General features: G+C 41.6%; 1 protein-coding gene across 3 annotated transcripts in view; it reads right to left on the bottom strand.

Annotated features, from left to right (window-relative positions):
* PARP8 (poly(ADP-ribose) polymerase family member 8) overlaps window positions 1-21,597 on the bottom strand; it is a 187,647-nt gene extending 166,050 nt beyond the window's left edge. Inside the window, exons 1-3 of one of the 3 annotated variants that reach the window (XM_056112111.1) lie at window positions 21,116-21,597; window positions 19,928-20,029; window positions 18,882-18,936 (exon numbers count right to left, since the gene is read on the bottom strand). In XM_056112111.1, the coding sequence (XP_055968086.1) occupies window positions 18,882-18,936; window positions 19,928-20,029; window positions 21,116-21,152 (194 nt within the window). In that variant the 5' untranslated portion in view covers window positions 21,153-21,597. Of the gene's footprint in view, window positions 1-18,881; window positions 18,937-19,927; window positions 20,030-20,127; window positions 20,463-20,509; window positions 20,766-21,115 lie in introns of those variants that run through there. The other 2 variants (XM_056112112.1, XM_056112110.1) reach the window with 2 other exon arrangements.
* Between the last annotated feature and the right edge of the window lie 654 nt (window positions 21,598-22,251).

Raw genomic sequence — 22,251 nt, forward strand, 5'->3', positions numbered from 1 at the left:
CTGGGAAACTACTAAGAGTATCTCACCCACAAGGCAAAGCCTGGCAAGCTCACTGTTACGTATTCCATATGAGAAACACAGAAACAAGTCTCACAGTGGAGACATTACTGGGCCCGCTAGAGTAAATCGATGAACTATGGGAGGATAGTGCTACAGTGCTATCTCAAAAAAAAAAAAGGCATGTCATTTAAAATAAGGTCAACATATTTTTAAAGAAATTATAACAAATTTAAGTTCTCTGCTGAATGTGTTATTTAGGTTCTCTGTTAAATGTGTTATTTTTTTCTGTATGACAAAGTGGTTACAGTGATTCTCACATAAGGAAAACATTGTTTTTATGCATCACTAAAGGCAGAAATTAAAGACTGGGTCTAAATTTAGGAAGAAAATAATGAACGTGTCAACACTGTTAGTCAAAGATCAACTATAGCTAAGATTGGCAGCATATCCCGGCACAATTACTCATATGATAATGGGATTTAACAAATAAAATATGAACACATAACATAATGAGGGAAAAAGTCACCCTAATCATTTATCACCAAGTAGGGCACCTGGTATAGTGTCTTCATTATAATTGGTATTCAACAATTTTTGTAAAATGAATGAATATGGAATGAATGATGAGAAAATGATAAATAGCTCCTCAGTCTCCTGGGAGTTCAATGCACTACTTTCTTTTATTTAATTAATCCTCAACGTCCTTGTACAATAGCCAAAGGGAAAATGTATTTACATTACATCTGAAATTGATGGAATCTCTGAGAAGGGTCAAACAGCTCCACAAAGTAAATAAAGCATTCATACTCCAGCTCGGACCAGGATATTTAAATCATTTCCTGGGTGGATGGCTTTCAATTTGAGTTCTGCTGCATTAACCACGGGAATCCTCCATCTTTCAGGATACTTCCCTGGTATCACAAAATTTTGCTGCTAGTCTGTTTTCTCTATCATTCCCTTGCTTTTCCAATCTAGTCCTTCCTACACTAGTCCAAACACTAGGACCACGTCTTTTCCAAATCAACCCTGAGTTCTATCTTGCCTTCCCAAATATATACTATGATCAAAACATATGTTCCAATTTTAGTGAGTGAAGGAAGAAATTTTAAGAATCCTATCATTGTTATTTAAAGTGTTATATATCAATATATACAAAAATTACTAATACATGAAAATATTAGTCTTACTCTATGTTAATTTCTCATTCAAAATTTTCCAATTTATAAAATGTAAATCTATCACTTTTCATGAGGATAACATATATGTTGGAAATCTGAGACAACAACTTATGTGGCCAAATTCTGAAATTTTTAAATAGTATAAGGCTCTAGGCCTACTTTTTAAATAAAAGATTAAAGGGATATACAATAAAGCACAGATTATTATCTTTCCTTATTATGTGACACTGGCAATTTTCTGTTAACTTTAAGATATGATATTTAAAATGCCAAATTCTACATTTCCACACACAGTAACAAAGTAGATATCACATTAAATATCATTTCGTATTTTCTCGCCAGCAAGAAGAATTAACACTAACACTTGAACTGAAAATGTTAAGTGACTATAAATAAGCCAAAATGATTTATTTAAAATTTGGCTTAGCAAAATGTAATATCATACATTAGGGAAAAAATTTTTTTACTCAAATCCAAAAACAACAAATAACTTATAAACAAAGAAAGTGGCATCAAGCCCCTTTCTTCCCTAACAACAAAGACACACACACACACACACACACATGCACACACACACACACGCACACACCAATCTTGTATATTCAATGATGCTCCTCTCAGATCTATGTTCCCCCCACTCAAAAATAGAGGATGTACTGATGCTTTGGAAAACACATTCCTAATGGCATAACCTGATCAAACTGTAAAATTTCAGCTATTTATACATTGCTGTTTATCATTATGACAAAGGTCAGCCGTGTGCAACACTTGCACAACTTTGTAGTCAAAGCTAAACAGTGTATGTGAGTGATTACCATAAAATGAAGAAAACTAAACATGTAGATAAACATGTTTTAAACAGTCAAAAATTATATCACAGATTCGGGGCCAAGTTCCTGAACCGAGCCTTTATCATTTTAGACACCACTGTGACAAGCTTGGCTATTTGGTTCCTGATCACATCACAGTACAATAAAGTGAAAGAAGCTTGGGTGTGGGATGACTTAAGGGCGGACAGAATGTGCGGGTTCAGGGTGGGGAAGTTCCTTAACAAAGCAAAGAGAGCAACCAGAATAGTTCCCCTTTAAGGATAAAACAAACAGGTTTGCATTCTGACAGCCCTCCAACTCACAGAAAGATTAAAGAGCAAGTTAAAAGAAAATTCATTCGATTTCTTGAGTCCCCTCAACAACTTCAAAGCAAAAGCTTGATTTTATTTTGAATCAAATGCTTCACAACTAAGAATTGGAATTAAACTTTATATGAATCTCTTAAATAATTTCCAGCAGTCAATACAATGAATCTGTAAGTCTGCTGCTTTAGCTATCAAAGAGGAATGTTTACCATTTCCTTTTCAACTTCCTGTGCTAATTCTTCTTGCTCCCATTCTAAATAAGGAAGATTTTTAAAATGCTTAAAAGTGACCATCTACAAGCAGACTGACACTTTTGTGCATTGATCATGGAGATCCCAAAGGTTGTCCAAAAAACAAAGACCAGATTTGAAGCCAAACACACTTAATTTTAACCCCACAAAATTTACAGGTAAGGTGGGACACCATCTCAATTGCTTAGCTGCATTTTACTAAAACAAATTTTTAATAAAATAGTTAAAACTTTACATTAGAATTTTAAGAAAGAGTAATATTGAGCCACACCCAGCTGAGGCTACCCCTGGCAATGTGATTATGGGTGACTCTTGGCATGGTACCAGAAATCAAAATGGGGCTGGCCACATGCAAGGCAGATATTTTATCCCCTGAGATATTTTATCTCTTTGGCCCAAGAGTAATATTTTCCAATGGAATCAGATATACAATGATTTCTCTATTCTTTTATCTAGGATAATACATACTCTTAGTTGAAAATAAATTCACTTTAGTCCTATTAGGAAAGTTACCTATGCAAATTAATTAATTTTCAGAAAGGCTAATGTCTGTCTTCATTTCAGGGGAAAAGTAAAACAGTTCAGCATAAAATGTCAACCATTTTCAAAACTTTAATACACTAAAGGTAATCACGGGACTTCAACAGTAGTACCATAAAACTTTTGCACTTTTGAAGGACAATGCATCACTTTTATGAGAATCAGGCATGTCCTCAGAAGTCCTGACAAAGTATGCAAGACCAGAGGAACTCTGCTGAATCTACCAAGATTTTGCTTTTCCACTGAAATCTAATTCCACAATTGACTTGTTGCCACGATTTACCCTTACAAAGAGGAAGCTTCAGTTACAGCGTGTGGTAGTGAAACACTGTATAAGACTGATGTTTTTCTTAACTGAGTATATCATATCAATGCACTTAAGCAAGTTGTAGAAGGGGGGGAAAATCAACTCATTCATTTGCCAATTAAATGCGAACTATTTTCCCTAGGTTTGAAATGTGTTAATAGTCAAGTGCTAATAGTCAATCTATGGGAACTGCACAGGACTGTGTGTGTTTTTATATACATATTGTAAACAAGGAGAGACAGAGACTGAGTCAATGAAAGAGCAGCAAGAGCACGGATGATTTACAAAGGATCTCCATGCCCCAGTCACCCTTGCAGTTTCTCATCTTGACTGTTGTAGCAACTGCAGCAGCCGTGAGAGTCATTGTTAAAAAAGAAGCACACCGGAAGCTTGTGTGGAACTTGTGGAGAACGTGTAAGGTATGAGAATCTACAGAGAGGGAACTGTGAAAAATAATAAAGGGCACTGATCCAGGATAATGAAGGCAGTCTAAGCTGCAAGCATAGTGATGACTGTGTGACGCACTCTCCCACAGAATCTGAAAAGCTTTCCCTTTATTACGCCACTTAAAATTCAAATAACCAGCGACTTTAATTAAAAATGTAAATGTTAGAGCAATCCAGGACATGAGTATGTATAAAGCTGTTTCAGGCACCTTTGCCTTCTAACAGCTTCCTTAGATACCCTTTTATATGGATAAAACGGGAAATCTGCCTCAGAAAAACTGTAAAGGTAATTTAAGAAGCAGAAATTAATTGCCTATCTCAGAGTTGCTCTTTTGTCCATCTCTTATTAGTTATTTAGAGAGCTTTTTGCTCAGCTATGAAATTTCTTGTTTACAAAACTCCCAAGTGTTTTTATTCATGTCTCAAAAATTTGCATCAAATGAAATCTCCTAACCACCATTCAGGAGAAAGTTGTGACATTTATCTGAACGTGTCAGAAAAAGTGAGAATCTAGACTTTAACATATGAATTCAATTTATTTTACTGTCGCCTTGATGTCATTCACTTTGTAATCATCACTTGTTTATGAGGCAACCCTAAAACAAATATTTTTTTCCTTACTCAGAGAGAGCGTCCTTACATGTCAGAAAGGACAGGTGAAACTGCCTCAAGTAACAGTACATATGAGTAATTCGAAGGATAGTAAAGGATGGTAGAAGAACCTGGTAAGAAGGAACCCTGAGACAGGTTTTAGATTAACTTTTTATAACAACAATTTTCCACATTACACACATCAATCAAAGAAAGGGAAAATATAACACTGAAAGCAAATAAGAAATGTAGACAAAACCTGTAACTTTCCATATTAAAAAATTCCTAACTGAGGTTGGAGAGATGGTTGCATATGGCCAACTCCTGTTCCATGCTCAGCATCCTATATGATCCTCTGAGCACAACCAGGAATAGCCCTTGAGCAAAGAATCAGGAGAAATCCCTGAGCACCACTGGGTGTGACACAAAAACAAAATAGAAATGATTCCCAACTACCTTAAAGGTATAGATAGTAGACCAGGAACCCATAACATGAGAGGAAAAAAAGTAGTATCCCTAGAACTCTGTGATAGATAATAAGCTAAATAGAAGTGTGGACGATTTTTAGTTTCTAATCATTACAAAGGCTTAAATTTGTAATCTTATGTTTGGGTTTTGTTCAAGTGGAATTTTTTTAAAAAGGGCTGGGCGTTTATATCAATGGGTACCACACATTGCTTTTCATGCAGGAGGGGTGGTTTGGATTCCCCGATACTACATGGTCCCCAAACACAGCCACCAGTGATCCCCAAGCACCAGCCAGGAATATCCACTGAACACCACCAGATGTGGTCCCAAAATCAGAATAAAATAGATTGGGGAAAAAAAGAAAAAAGAATAAGAATTACAGGCAAGTAAATGAATGGATAGCATTGCCTTTTTTTCAACGTTCTTATGCATATTTGATATCATTTTTGTTAAAATAGTTTATTCAATGGCAATGCAATTAAAAACTTTTCAAATCAAAAAAACTTTAAATTCTAGTCAGCCTATGCTGTTGTCCTACCAAATAATGGAGAAGGCAATTATTTTTCTTTCTTCATCTTGCTCAAAAGGTCCTGACTCCAAGGACTAGAATTGAATTAATCTGAGTAATGATATCGAGTACTGCCTTCCCTGTCAGGGCCTGTGCTACACTCTCAGAATATATGCAGAAAGGGTTAGATCAGGCCTTAACTGCTCAAACCTTTTATATTTAAGGTTGGCATTTGGCCAGTTCCTAGGAAATGAGCTCGGAGTCCTTGGAATATTCTGCTTGATATAGACGATTTATTCATGAGCCTAAGATCTAGAGCTGTACTGTACCAATTTGATCCTGGAATTCGAGCAAACAAAGGTGATTTGTGGTGAAGCCCTGTTTGTGATCAGAGGCTGGTGTCTGAGTGGCTGATGTCAGTGACAAAATCACATCTATCTATGAGACTGTCCCCTAATTACAAAACCTGGAAACTAAGAATTAGGTGAGCTTCCCTGGGAGAACAATATGTTACCACACATCCTTCCTGGGAAAATTAAGACTCAGTTTACAGTTTACAAGTTTTGGGGCTGGAGCGATAGCACAGAGGGTAGGGCGTTTGCCTTGCACACGGTCAACCCGGGTTCAATTCCCAGCATTCCATATGGACCCCGAGCACCACCAGGAGTAATTCCTGAGTGCATGAACCAGGAGTAACCCCTGTGCATCGCCTGGTGTGACCCAAAAAAGAAAAAAAGAAGAAAAAAAACAGTTTACAAGCTTTATTTAAATTACCTAGAATTTCATCAGTCTACAGTGGTTCTACAATTAGTAGTATAGAAGCAAGATTTTTTATAATTTGGAGGCTGGTGAGATAGCAGCAAGTAAGACACTTGCCTTGCATACAGTCAACTCAGTTCAATCCCCAGCACCCGGGATCGTTTTCCCCCTGATCAATGACAGAAATGATCCCTGAGCACAGAGCCAGGAGTAATTCCTGAGAACCACCAGGCATGGCCCAAAAACAAAGAGAAAAAAATTAAACAGTCTTTGTTTATATAATTATATGTTTAAAATGCCCAGTGCATGGGGCTGGAGCAATAGCACAGCGGGTAGGGTGTTTACCTTGCACGTGGCAGACCCAGGTTCGATTCCCAGCATCCCATATGGTCCCCCGAGCACTGCCAGGAGAGATTTCTGAGTGCATGAACCAGGAGTAACTCCTGTGCATCGCTGGATGTGACCCCAAAAAGCAAAAAAAAAAAAATGCCCAGAGCAAAGCAATTCTCAATGCTTCCTATCTTTAAGAACAGTGTGTACATGTGTAGTTAAGAAGATTATATTTGTATGTTTTGGAGAAACACATATTTTGTTTTTAATGCTGTATGTTTCAAATGCATTGTAATTTAAATATGTTTTGCAGGCCTGTGCATGCAAGTATATGTAGGAATGTGAATGTAGGAAACACGTTTCTTATACATTTTATGTTTAAGCTTAGTATTTAGCCACAGAAAGTCTGATAATACTAGTTCCTAATTGATTTTATTTTCGAAGTACACTGACATTATTAAATATTGTGGTGAGTAAAAATTAGTACACAGAGAATTTTGGTATATTATTAGCACTATTCAGAACATTAAACAATTACTCTGTAATTTTATAATCTACATCTGAATAAAAGTAATAGATTTCTAAGCTACAATAGTGAATTTCTTTATAATTAGCCACAGGCTAAAACCATAATATAGGTTATGCATCTTAATTTTATGTTAAGGCATTTTATTTAATAAAAGTAAACAGCTAAGTTTATATTTTCTTAATTTAAATTTTTATGGCTTAGTAATATAAAAAGTTTGTGAACCTTCTATAGATATAGATGAGAATTCTTTACTAGAAGTTGCCAAGCAACTGCTACTTGTTTTTTACTAACCAACTATTTTTGAGAGCAGGTTCCGGGTCAAAGCAAAACTCGTAAAATGTATAGAGATTCCCCATACACTCCCTACCTCCACACATGTTATTGTCCCCATTTCCAACAGTCTCTCACAGGCCTGCACATTTGTTACTAATGATGTATCTCCACTGAATCAATTACCACCACGGTTCAGTAAGGGATCACTCTCCAGGCTGTACTTGTGTGAACTGGGACAGATGTATAATGACATGTATCCAGCAAACAAAATCATACTGGAGGATAGTAATTTCACTGCCCTGCCTATTCCTCCCTCCTCCCACTCCCTGGCAACCACTGGCCATTTTACTACATATTGGCTTGTTTCATCTAATAACATGAATTTAGGCCCTCCATATCTTCATATGGCTTACTAACTCATTCCTTTCTATACTGACTAATACTCCATTGTTAATGTAACATGGCTATGTACCCACTCACCTACTAAAGGAAATCTTAACTACTTACAGGCAAGAACAACTTTAATAAAGTACTTACAAACATATGCATTTCTTAACTACTTACAGGTATAAACAACTTTAATAAAGTATTTATAAACATTGTGAGCAGGTTTTGGGTGACTGTAAGTTTGCAATTCTCAGGGCAAATGCCAACCAATGCGTGGGACTAGTGGAGCATGTGTTATGACTATACTTTCAGTTCTGTAAGAAACTGCCAAACTGTCTTCCAACACTGCTGCTACAACATTTGCCTTCCCACCAGCAGTGAAAGGGCATTCCTATCACTACCCATTGTCTCCATCCTCTAGATTTACAGAATTCTGGATTTTGACCATTCTAATAAATGTGCAGTGGTGAGCAAGTGCACGTTGGCTTAAAATGTGAAACACAACATTTCCCAGAATATCAAGTCAAATGAGTATATTTTCAAAAAAAATTAAGTTTTGGACCTTTTGAATAATGTGGGGGCTAAAATCAGTCAGAAATCTGCAATTCTCGATGAAATCACTTATTGAAAGTCTGAAATCACCATTCTAGTCTGGTTTTCCCATATGGGTATACTGCTAAAGAAAGAATTGGCTCAGGGAATTATTCCAACTTTTTTCTTAGTTAACAAAAAAATGAATTTGATCACCCACTAGAGAATTCATTATTATCAAAATAGAATTCAAAAATTCTGTTTTGATAATAAAGTGATGACGGCTTTTCAGTTGAAAGGCCTAACTTCTCCTTATTTTGCTGCATCTTTAGCTGTGGTGCATTTTAATGAAAAATGATGACTGCATCAGCTTTTATCCACGAAACCTATTTAAGCATTCTGCTTAGGTCTCCACAGGCCAACATCTAGCACTTTGTTCTTATGAAGATCAATGACAGGGATACGTACAGATTGACAAATATATTATCACAATCATGAATTCACTCAGTTCAGATTTTGCTCACCAACTTTCAAACGAAAAACCTACAATCAACTGGATTCCTGCATTTGTGACAATCTACCCATTTCCCAAATCACAATGGAGTAATCAAACAGAAATAAATGGAATTTTCCAGCATAAATTATTTTAAATATATATCTGTGCCTGTGCCCATAAGAGTGTATTCCAAAAATGAGGTTCCAGTCCACATCTATGTGGCTTCCTCAACTTTAGAGAATGAGGGTGTGGTTGAGCTAGAAAGAATTTGGGGTCAGGCTTCCTAACTAATGTTGAAAAACTGTTGATAAAGACATTTAAACTGGGGCTGGAGGGGCTGGAGAAATAATACAGTGGATAGGGTGCTTGCCTTTTACACAGCGGACCCAGATCCAGTCCCTGGCATCCCATGCAGTCATCCGAGCAATGCTAGGAGTTATTCCTGATTGCAGAAGCAGCAGGAACCCCTGAGCATAGCTGGTGTGGCTCTAAAACCAGGAAACAAAACCAAAGTCAAACTAAAGCTCGAGTGATCGTACAGTGAGCTGGGAATCTGCCTTCCACACAGGTGACCAGGGTTAAATCCCCAGCACCCCATCTGGTCCCCCAAGCAGAGTCAGGAATTAATTACCCCTGAGCGAAGAGCCAGGAATAACCTCTGAGCATAGCCTGTTGGGCCCAAAATACAAACAGAAAAACAAGAAGAAATCCATTAAAATTTCTTCAGAAAACTTCTCATTTGGTCACTGGAAGGAAAATGATTTGCAAAGTAGAGAACCTCATAGATTTTTTTTTCTTTGTGGGGATTGAAGGGGTGGGAGCTGGGGGAGGGACTTAAGCCACACCTAGTTATGCTCAGGACTTACTCCCAGATGTGTGCTCACGGATTGCTCCTGGTGGGGCTCAGAGGACCATATGTGGGACCAGGGATCGAACCCAAGCTTGCCACGTAGAAGGCAAGCGCCCTACCCACTGTACTATTGCTCCAGCCCACCCTCGTTGATTTTTTTAAATGTGATTTTTCAAAGAGAGAAATATTCAGAGAAAGTAATTATTTCCCTCACTTGCAAGCTTCTACAAAAGCATCTTCCCATCAAAGGCTGCTCACTATAAAGCCCTGGTGCAGTCATAGTGACAGCATTGAAGAGGACATAATGAGAGTGTCTGCCGCACTGAATCATTATCCATCTCTAACACTTCCTTATGAGACTGACTTCTAATCATGAGCCAAAGAGGGCCCTGCTACCTTCCGGCTTTGATGGAGAAGAATAGTTAAGAGCCCTTATCGTAAATGGATTCAACACCACAGAGAGAGAGAGAGACCCAGAGAAGTAAAGCCTCATGCAGAAGTGTTTAGTGGCTTTAAATACCAAATACCTTTAACTATGCTTTCCTTGTCATAGAGCAAGTTCTATAAAAATTGCTGAAAATAAATTCTGCAGGGCTTAATGTGAATCAGTAATTTCCATTTCTATTATATTATATATTCATAAACTACTTTTAATGAATAAGACTACAATTAAAAAGTGTTTGCCACAAACAACTGTCTCAAAATGTTCGAAATCTGGGGCTGGAGCGATAGCACAGCGGGTAGGGCATTTGCCTTGCACGCAGTCAACATGACCAACACAGGTTCGATTCCCAGCACCCCATATGCTCCCCTGAGCACCGCCAGGAGCAATTCCTGAGTGCATGAGCCAGGAGTAACCCCTGAGCATCGCCGGGTGTGACCCAAAAAGCAAAAAAAAAAAAAAAGTTCGAAATCTGAAATCAGCCTTGAAAACCCCAAATACTTTATTCACCTCTTAGATGTATATAATGTACCCAAATATACAAAAAGGCTCAAATATAAAAAAAAAAAGCTTCTGAAAAGTCAACTACAAAAACTCGTCAGTACTGTTTAAGAATTTCTCAAACGTTTCCGATTATATACTTAACATTCAATGAAGTAATCTCGAAAGTGTTATAACATATAATGTGAAATTTTAATATCATTTAGTAAATAACAGGAAATACATATTATAATCTGGGCACTGTGGAAAGAACTAGCATTTCAACAGTGTTGATTTATCTTTTGTGACTTATTTTTATCTAACTTATTCTTTTGTTATACAGCTCTCTCCTTAGTAATTTTGTTTGTTCTCTGATGAAATTTTTTCATTGTCTACAAAAAAAAGCCTATGAAATGGAAAACAGTTTTGTATTAGTCTCATTCAATTCTATGCTTCAAACACAGTCAACATTCTGAAATTTTGATAACAACACAGTGATTCAAGTTCAAATAACTACCACACATCAGAGTTGGTCGACAAGTCCTAAGAACAGTTTTAGGTCCCCAGTGATGTTCTTTCCGTTTACATTTCAAAATGTTCAGAAAGAAACCATTTGAGACAAAGTCAGTTAGCAGCTAGGGTCTGCTAATTTCTGTAAAGGAAAAACTGTTCTGACCACAGTAAGGTTTAAGTGGATGTCTCCCTTTCGTATTTCACAATGAACAATTAGGCATCTTGCATTTAATATCAATATGGTGCCAGTCACAAGCTAGAATGGCACCAACATGCAAATCAACTCCCCTCAGGAAATTGTTGCCCTGGTTGTCTATAGTGGTTCAGAGATAGCCTGTTCACATGCAGAGCACATCCTCCTCAGATTCATTCTGCCTTCTCACTCTGTCTCTGTTCTCACTGTACCCTTTTCTTGAGCATAAATACATCTTACATTTTCACAGAGATGACACTTGTGGTCAAAGAAAAGAGTAAATGAACTGGTCATTGTGATAATATAAACCACAGACTTGGTATCTAAATCAAGCGTATTATTTGACACAGATCCTATCAATCAATAAACCTCGAACCTCTATGTGAGCTTAATACACTAAATTAATACAAACTACCGTTGAGCACACTCTCTCAATAAATAGTAGTGACTTGGTGTTTGAAAGTCTGAGAATATGCATAAGTGCATGGAGAAGGTGATATCTGAAGGCCAGGAACAGTGTTGACATTCCTTATGGAAGAAATTATGATTGCAACTGAAGGCCTCTAGGCAGATAAATGTTATGATCCAATTCATGCTTAAAGGGAATAAAAATGAACTCACAGAATGAGCAGTTCAGTAATCAAAAAATTTAAGACAGCAAACTGACCTAAATTTTAAGATGACTGGGCAAGGCCTCTATTGACACAGAGAGGAACGAATATCTCAACCATAATTTCAAACTGCGAGTGAGTGGAGGTGAAGGAAGTGAAGACCCTGCCAGGGAGACAGGCTGGAGCACATGGTTGGTGTGCACAGTGTCCCATGGTCATTCCCTGGGACCAAATGGCCTCCTGAGCATTGATGACTGTAGTTGAAAGTTCCTTCCCCTTCCAAAAACTTAAAAAGAAGGGCCAGAAAGATAAAAAAAAAAAAGATGCTTGCTTCCCTTGGATACAGACAAACAGGATTCAATTTCCAACACTACACATATTCTCCAAGAACCACCAGGAGTAATCCATGAGCACAGAGCTTGGAGTACCACCATGAGCAAAGCCAAGTGTGACCCAAGGACCCAAAAACAAATAAGTGGATTTTTAATAACTCAAAAGAAAAGAAAAAACAAGAGGAAAAGAGGCAAGATATGGGAAGTGTAGTACTCGGGCTCAGGTGATGCAATACTGACCCAGTCTGTAAGAATAGAATTTCACAAAAAAAGGAAACGATCAGTTGTTTTGGTATGTTAGATCTGTTCAACATTTGACCAAATGTTAACTGTTAATCAACTGACCTTAAGAATCCTAAATTATATCTATGTCTTAGTAATAAAAACACATTTGTTATTACTCTTTCCTAGAGTCACTTGGAAGATGTGCTTTCAGAAATTTAAAGAATGAGAAAGAGGCTTGCAAGATGTATCAGAAAGAAAGTTGGTGTAGAGGATTACAAAATATTTTTAAGACTGATGAAGTTTCACTTATATGTTTGAGTATTTTTAATGCTGCAGGGGAAATAACAGGGAATTTCAAAGGACAAGCCCAACTCAATCTAGATTCTACATCCAATGTTCCCAATTTCCCAACATAAATGCCTCACACTGGGGACATCCCTTGTCAACCAGTGAAGTTTTTGTACTGTCCAGAGCAGACAACCCATTAACAAGCACTCTCTGGAAAAACACTTCCAAACATTCCAGTCATGCCAGCTCAACCAATGTCACTTAAATCTTACAGAAACAATACTGCAATATATTTTCATCTGCTTTTATCAAGATGTTTAAGCCCACCAAACCTCAGTTTCTATAGCTATAAAATAGCCAACACCTACTTACCTTTGTTGCAAACACAGGATGTCAAGTAGACAAAAGCACAGGAGTGATGCTCAATAAGGTAGATTAATAGAACTCTCTTAAATCAGTGAAACAAATGAAGTGTCAATATTGTTTTAAAATTAAGATTCAATAAACTTGTACTTGTGTTAAGCTGGTAGTAACTATAGGTCAGTGGTTTTAAAATTCATCACACAATAAAAAGCTTCTTAAAGAAAACATTGTACTAAACAGAAAAAAAACCAAACCACGAATTCACAAAGGGATATGAAAGGCCAGATGTCACCCCCACCCATAGCTTCCTTTCCCTCCTCCCTCCTTCCAAAGTTGGTTTTCAGGGTTCCAAGGGATACGTGCTTCTTTTTTCCCTAAATAATTACTTTGGAAAATAATCAGTGTAAAAAGATGTTGGAGGAGCAAGTTTCCACTGCTAACAAGCAAGATATGGTAATTTTTTACTTAAAAGGTGATCTTTCATTTTGACACCTCAAGAACACCTTTATGAAAAAATGAAGCACCTTAGGAAGGCCAGGGAAAAAGTTTGGAGAGCTGCAGTGTGCTGCAGGTGTTCACTATGGTCCACCACCCTCCTCAAAAGAACATCTAAAGGGAGGGTTTCAAAATAATTCCCAATTTCAAGATTTCTGTCATGAGCACGTACTTCTTTCATAATAAAAACTAATGAATCTTTTGTATATGATTAGAATACTTCTCTACCTTTCCCATTCCCCACCCCTGAAGGCACACGGACTTCACAGAAAAAAAAAGCAAACCAATGCATTTCCAAGACATACCATGAAATGGGAACTAATACATCGGGAGACCAGGTGTATCAGGGCCCTCAGAAAATCTGCCTGATGCCCACAGTGCTGATACTTTTTTAAGAGAAATAATTCTGAGTTCAAACACTCCATGGGATCACAGTCCCCACTGCTTCCTTTATCCTACCTGTAGGCACCCAGAAAGCATTCAAATATGTCACCCAGCAAAAAGAGCTCACAACTTGACTAGGCAATTTCTGTCACTTTGAATTGGTAAGAGATTCCACTGACATCACTAGATTGCAGACTTGAAGGATCTGAGAATCTCTATACCTGGTCACAAGGCTAGGAAATGATTTCACGCCAGTCAGAAACTGTTTAGTGTTCATTTGGTAATTTACCCAACATCTATCTATACAGAAAATATATTGCTCTAGGCAATAAGCCAGCCAAGAACTGAAAAAACTACAATAAATAGGACAGAATATGCCTCCAAAAGGTTCACCATCAAATATATGACCAAGCCAATAGTGCTAACAGTACAATGCGATGCAATGCAATTCAGAATATATGTGGCTTTAGACACGCCCAACAGAATCATATATGTGAGAGGGGAATATGACTTAGCAAAGACCTTGAATAAAGGTCAGGAGGACTACCGCTGAGACACAGAGGGGGTTGGAGGAGATTGTGAGGTAGATGGGTATCCCAAGTAGCAAAGGCACAGGAGGGAAAGGTGGCAGCACATTATTTGAGGAATTGTAAAATACAATTCGTGTTATACATGATGCTGCAAAACATTCATGAGGAAATGACTGAAAAAAAATGGAGTACATTTCAAAAGATGTCATCTATCCATGACCACAAGAAAGGGTGTCCAGCCGGGCATTCTAGGGGAAAGGGCAGCTCAGATAGAGAAGGGAGCACCAAATAAAGGGTGTTTGGGGGATCCTCCCAGGAGGGGAGATGCATGTCGAAAGTAGACTATGGACTGAACATGTTTGCCACTCAATGCCTCTTTTGCAGACCACAACACCCAAAAGGAGAGAGAGAACAAAAGGGAATGCCCTGCCACAGAGGCAGGGTGGGATGGGGGGGGGGTGGGGGTGGGAGGGATATTATCCATGGTGGTGGAAAGTGGGCACTGATGGAGGGATGGGTATTTGATCATTGTATAATCAAAACCCAAGCATAAAAAAATTGTAAATCTACAACTGTACTTCATGGTGTTTCACTAATAAAAAGAAAAAAAACAAGAAAGGGTGTCCAAGAGCCAAAGAGACAATAGAGAGGCTAAAGCCTTGCACACAGCTGGCTGACTTCAGGCCTACCCCCATCACCTGATGGTCCCTTGAACACAGAGTCAGGCATAGCCACCAAGTGCTCCAGGTGTGGCTCAAAACCTCCCCTAAGTCTGTGTAGAATTGAGGCTCCCAGTTTATAGATGTTGCACAACAATCAAACTGAGATAGCACTGGATGAGTCTATGGCACGTATGAGAGGAGGTCTAAGGGCCACTGTGAATAAATTAATCCTGCTCTTCAGATATCCACATACGCTAGTGGCTGGACACATAGTTCACCAGGGAGGGCACTTGCCTTGCAAGATTTGACTCGAGTTTGATCTCCAGCACCCCACATGTTCCTGTAAACCTGCCAGGAGCAATCCCTAAGCACAGAGTCAGGAATAATCCCTGAGCAACAGAGATTATTCAGAAAACAAAACAAAACAACAGGAACATATATACATTCACACTCAAACATATATATGTATATGTCACAAGCTTTCAAGCCTATGTAGATAATCAAATACAAGACATTTAATAACTCCTATTTGTCAATCCAAAGATATTACGGCCAAAATTCTCAAGTACCTGCAGTTTTCTGATGTCAACGTACGTCTGCAGTCCAAAAGACTGGGAATACTAATACAGAGGACTGAACACAAGCCTCAGGAGGCTTAGAAGAATAGGGTTTACGCAGCAATAAATCTGTGTGTTTCTTAAACTCCTGGGAACCTCTCTGTACTCTGTGTCCATCCAAAGTGAGGATAACAAATAATTCCTTGTGAACTCAGGTTTCAAGTCTGCCCACTGCTTTCCCCCCTCATTTCTCACCCGAAGAACACCAAGGCAGAACAGCTAACAAGCACCATGTCCCTTTGAGGAAATCCAAATGGAAGGTCAAATGGCTAGACTGACCTCCTGGCATGCTCCTATCCACAGAACATTAACATGTGCATGCATGTAGGAGCTGGAGAGACTGTACATGGATTAAGGCAATACCTCACATAATGACAATCAGGTTTGATCCCTAGCACTGCATGGTGCCCCCAAGCATCAAGCATTACTAGGTGCAGGCCTGAAGATCCCTGGGCAATGTTGAGAAGGGGCAGCTGTCAAGACACCTAACCCCAGCATCACCAGAGTGGCTTGGGGAATCCCAGAAATCATATACTCAGAACTCTGAATAGAATCTCAGGCCCAGTTAGTGAAGAATCACAGGAAAGCACCTTCTCCCCACTGCACCCACCCCCATACGTACACAAGAAAATAAATAAGCTAGATGTATCTCAGAAACAGAACATTTGTCTTACATGTGGGAGGCCCTGGGTTCAATCCACTGCACCGCAAAATAAAAAAGCAAAAATACACATGTAAAGAAAACTCGATTTCTGAATTTGAGTATAGAAAGATAAGATCAACCTCTGTCTTTAGAGCTAAGAATAACTCCTGGAAAGCTTCAATGTAGAAATGGTGCATTATCTACAACCTGAAACGAAATAATTGCTAAAATATCATTTAAGGTAACCATGTGTTAATCCTCCCAAGTATCTCACTTTCTTTAATGGTAAAATAAGTCTACTTTACCTGAAATGATGCCGTTAGCTGAATATTATGTTATTATATATTATAATCACATCTAATAAAAACAGAGGGATTTTCAATTTTCAATGTCCAACTGAACTCATTACATTGAGAATTATGGAATATGCAAATTCTAATACGGGTCATAAAACAGTATATTTTTATTTGCAGGAAAATATTTTTATAACATAAGCTACACACTCATAAGAGGATAAAATTAGGGAGGTTATTATCATCACACTGAAACAAAGTTTTATATAATATATTGCAGAACAAGCTTTTGAGCAATCGCATCAACTATTATAACAGTTTGTTCTTCAACATGCTGTTCCACATTAGATTTTCGAGTCAGGTATTTAAATCAGTCAAAAGAAAATCCCATATCTTAATAGGATTACACAGGGAAAAAAAACTTCCATATTTTAAAAGCAACCATATTTCTTCTTACAATGAGAGTTGATTTTATCTTGATTATTCATCTCAGTCCTGAGCTTTACTCCTAGAGACATCCTCTCCCCCTCTTGGCATGCTAATATGACAGTACGTAAGTTCAAAAATTTGCTGATTAAAAAAATCTTACTGCACTAATTTAGAGATTAAATTTGCCCCTATACTGTACATATATTTAAAAAGGAGGTCCAAAGAACTGAAGTATCCTATTGAATATCATAAAGCTAACTCACTGAGAAGTCAATCTATCTGGAGATTTCCCAGTTCATACCTCTCAGTACAGAAACAGTGACAACTGTGAAACAGACAATTAATTCCAATAGATATCTACCTGAAAGTGTGCAGAGTGTCTCCAAACAGTCAGAGTATTTTAACTGTCAAAGTAGCCCAAAAGACTGACATCGTATACTAACACCCTTCTGGATATTAACAGTCAGAGTAGCATTACTTTAGCTGAATTCCCTCTAATTACTTTTTATTCAAAATATAAAAGATGGTACTATAAAAAATAATTAAGGAATACTATCATTTTATTCTCTCAATAAAATTTGTATTGTATATTTGCAGCTAATCAACCTAGAAGACTAGGCATTCTGCACATGTGACTATCCTGGTTAACTTTTTTTTTTTTCCCCTTATTTTATTTTATTTTTTTTAAAGTTGTAGATTTACAATTTTTTGTGCTTTGGTTTATCCTGGTTAACTTTTAATGAACTTTTGAAATGTGTATTATTGTGAAATGTGTATTACAACACAGATCCTAAGCACTTTAAGGATCTATATTAATTTCAAGCTTTTAAAAGAAAACGCCTCTTTAAAAGTTGGCTAGTTTGGCAATTTAAATGCTCACTAATGTTTCTATTTCCTAAGAGATATTTTGGAACGGGGTCAACTGATACTGGATGTCAAGCCCCAGCGACAAGGCTTCATCTCTTACAGTCCTCGCAGGGGCCATTGCTGTGCAATCACTGGGTCTTGAAAGTACTAATAGGGCTGAAATTCTCCAACAGGAGAAAACAGCAAATCATATTTTAGAGGCCTTCTTTCATCCTAACTCTACCTCTTAAGTGAGACTGTGCACTTTCACAGTTAACTCAGTACTTCTACATGTAGCTTTCATTCCTCCCCCCTCCAGAAGGAAGCTAAGCGCTCCAGCAACATACATGCAACCTCCAAATTCTTCCCCACAGCTGACTCTGTATGTGTGTGTGTGGGGGGGGGGGGAGGGGGGGAAGAGACCTTTGCTTTAAAAAAAAAAGGAAAAAGCATGGAGAACTGGTAGGCTGTTTCTTTATGTCAACCCTCAGCAAACAAAATGCTACAGTCCCAATTCACGGGACAATTCAATTCAAACTATTTTGTGACATCTTGGTCTCTGGTGCAATTCACTTTATAACCTATATTCCAGTTTGGCACTCACTTGACCCTGTGAACCCCCAAACGCCTCAAGAACGAGCGACTTCTGCACAACCGCCTTCACGTGCCAAGTGTCAGAGTTGTGCTCAGTGCCCGAGTGTGCCTACAGGCTTACGACGGCTCGAATCAAACCTTTTCCCTTCCCCTCCTATTGAAGAACCCACGGACCTCGAGCTGGGAATGTGGCTACCGGACAGTTCAAAGAAGGCGGCATTTTTATTTTCCTTTTTTTAAAAAAAAATAATAACATAAGACAAAAACAAAGATTAAAAAAAACACGAATGCGGAACACGCCAGGAACAAAGGAAACACAAGCGTGTGAACAGGAAATGAAGCAACTCCAGACACACAAATACCTTTTGGGGCCTCCAACGTAGGTGAAAGTAAAGGTGGAGTCTGAGTACCTGAAATCTGAAACGGGAAAGTCCTGTTAAAAGCTACCCCGGGCGCATCTCCCACCCGCCGCCTCCCCCGCACCCGGCGTCATTGGAGCCCCGCCACTACTCGCTGCGGCGCGCGGGCGCCGGGCGGGGCGGGCGCGGGGACGGGGCCGCGGGGAGGTCCGCGCTCTCCGCCCCGCGCACCCCGGCCGGGCGCCGCGGGGAGGCCGCCCCCCGCAACAAGTGCCGGGCGCCATGGCAACGGCGGGAATTTCCCGGGCCGGCGGCCGGAAGCGCCCCCCAGCCCCGGGCTCCCGGCGGCCAAAGCCGAGGCGCCGCTTCTATCTCTGTCTCTCCGTCTCTCCCGGGGGAGCAAAAAAAAATGGACGCAGGGCGACCCCGCATGCAATGGGACGCTCGGCGCCTGGGCAAGCCACCCCCGCCCCTTATCTTTCCGGGGCAGACGCGCAGCCGGGGTGCTGGGCACCTAACGGGAGCGGCAGGGGCCGGGCCGGAGCCCGAGCCAGCGCCGCCTCCCCGGGCCGAGGGGGCGCAGCCGGGCAGCACCGCGCGGCGCAACGGGCGCCGTTCCCGGCCGCCGCCGCCGCCGCTGCCGCTCAGCCCATTGCGCAAAGCCGCCGCCGCTGCCGGGAGCCGGGAGGCGAGCGTGGACGCGGGGAGCATCCTGGGGGAAGGGGGGCCAAAATACCGCGCGCGGAGCCCCGAGCCCCCCGCGAGGCCGGGAGGGGGCAGAGCGGAGGCCGGCGCCCCCTCCCCCGGCGGCCCCAGCTCTTGCTGCAGCAGCTGTTGCCAAGTGAACCCCAGAATGGGGACGTGCAAGCCACCACCCCGCGCGCGCGCACACACGCACACGCACACACACGCGCGCACACACACACACACACACACACACACAAAAAGCCTTGCACCCGCAGTCACACACGTCGCGGTCAGAAAGCTGGAAAGGGGGACAGCGGGCCAGCACGGTGTCCGCGGCTCGGAGGAGGCGAAAGCGAACTCACCTGCAAACAGGCAGTCCTTTTCGGCTCTGGACTTCTGGATCACGACGTCGATATCCTTCTGAATGCGCTCTTGCCGTGAACACATCCCCATGAAATAAATCCCTGGAAAAGAAGCAGCCACTATTGCCACCCCACCCCCCCTCCCACCCCTCTCGCACGCTGGCAGCTTTTCGTAAATATTCCGTTTAAAAAAATGAAACCTCTGGCCGAGGCTGGGGCTGCAGGCGAAGTGGTTTCGGAAGTGATCCGGGGTGAGAGAGGAGGAGGTGGAGGAGGAGGTGGTGGTGGTGGAGGAGGAGGAGGAGGAGGAGGAGGAGGAGGAGGACGAGGAGGAGGAGGAGGAGGAGGAGGAGGAGGAGGAGGAGGAGGAGGAGGAGGGGGAGGTCGGCTTTGCATTCCCAGATGTGACCGCCCAGCTGCTGCTGCTCGCCGCCGCTGGCTTCCAATTGCCTCCCCTCCTGACAATGGATGGTGATGCCACCGAGTCTCTCTCGCGCCCTCCCCACCCCCGCCCGGACCAGCGGCCGCGGGAAGTCCGGGGTGCCGGGAGGCGGCGGGGCTCCGCGTCGCGAGCACACACACCCCTGGCGGCCCGCACGCCGGCCTTCCACACCCGCGCACACTCTCGCCCGCGGGCGGCGGCCGTGCCCAGGCTGCTGCAGCGCCGCCCGCCGCAGCCCCTGCCGCGCCCGCCGCCCGGGTCACCCGGCCCCCGCCGCCCGGGCTCGCCGAGGGGCACGTCCCCGCCCCGACCGCCGCCGAGGCTGAGCCGGGCTCGCAGGTAGCCAAGACTCCCCGGGGCGCCCGAGCCGCGGGCAACCCTCCGCCCCTCCTCCTCCTCCGCCACTTTTATGAATTCGACTCCACTTTCGGAAGGAATTATGAGTCAGATGGAGAACCCAAGCCCGAGTGGCTGGGAGGGAGGAGGCAGCGCGGAAAAAGAAAAATCTTGGCAAATCGAAATAAATAAAGCGAACAGATCTTTCCTTGTGGCCACCTCAGGCAAGATGGGGAAAACTGGGCAAAAGCATTCCTGGCGTGCACCCTCCGGAGCCTGCACCGTCTGGGTTTTTCTGCTTTGGAGTGAATTTTCCCCCAGGGGAGGAAAAAAGGAGTTAAGCCCCTTCGGGATGCCCTCTACGAAAGGCAGCCCCTTTGGAGGGTCTGCCTCCACTTGCAAAGACTCACCAGTTCTTCTCTCCCAGATATTTCTGGCTGTAAGCATTTAGCAGAATCCGCTGACACGTGCCAGGGTCTTCCTAAGAGATGGACATCTGTCTGCCTTGCTTTTATAAATCACTGTGCCAGTCGTGAAGAGGGCGCTCCCACACCCCGGCTGTCTTGTTTGAAAATGAGATAGTGAGTGCCCGCGACTCACTTTTCTTTTCTGCCTTGGCACACCTGGAGCTGCTGTGGCAGTTCTGCCTTTCTCTTGCCATATGCCCCCACGATAGCTCTCCGTGCCACCTTTCCTGGGGATCTTCTCTCCGCTGAGAACGCTTCCCTCAGCAGACCTTGTCTCTTTCGGTTCTGCTTTCCCCGCGCCCGGTGCAGCGCCTGGTCTATAGGTCGGAGGCTTAAATGTTTGCTGATTGGGTCGTTCCTGCAGCTTCTTTTCCCTATGGGTATCCCGAGTTCAACCAGTTTCCTTGTCAGCGTAAGCACCCAAACGCTGTAAAACTGGTCCAGACCCAGTGTCTGTTCAGTCTGAGTTCTAACAGGGGCACCGTGATATTTGGGGTGGGGAGGGGACACTAGGCATCGAGGTCCTCCCGGACCGACACTTTTAAGACTCTCCAGAGACCAAAGACATCAGACAGAGATCATACGCTTCATCCTGCAGAATAGGAAACATGAAATGATTTGTTGTATAGCCTCAAACACACCATTCATTGTGAATTCTACAAGAAATGTTTCCCGGCACTCTCCAGAGCCCTGTAATCTCCCAGGTAGTAGAGTCACAGCCGCAAGGCTTAGTTCAAACACCTCACCGGAAATGGTTTACGACCCTGTAGCTAAGACTCATCTCTTCCACTGGGAAATAAAAAGCATGTCTGAATCCTTCTCCCCTCCAGGCTCTAAGTTAAAGTCTATCAACACACAAGAATTAATTGTAGAGTTTTTTGTTCTCCATATATCACCTTTACCACAAAGTAATTAGACATCATTTTGAAAGTTACCCCGTTGCTTGGGTCTGGATCTAATCTTACTACTCACTCCATAAAATAGGCCTTTTGTGATTTGTCCTGTATTTCATTTTCTTTGCACAAGTTTTACCATCTGCCTTGTATTTGTTAAAGAAAACTAAGCTCACTTTGCCCATG

This window comes from Sorex fumeus, unplaced genomic scaffold (assembly GCF_029834395.1).
Source record: "Sorex fumeus unplaced genomic scaffold, SorFum_2.1 ptg000015l, whole genome shotgun sequence".
Lineage (NCBI taxonomy): Eukaryota > Metazoa > Chordata > Mammalia > Eulipotyphla > Soricidae > Sorex > Sorex fumeus.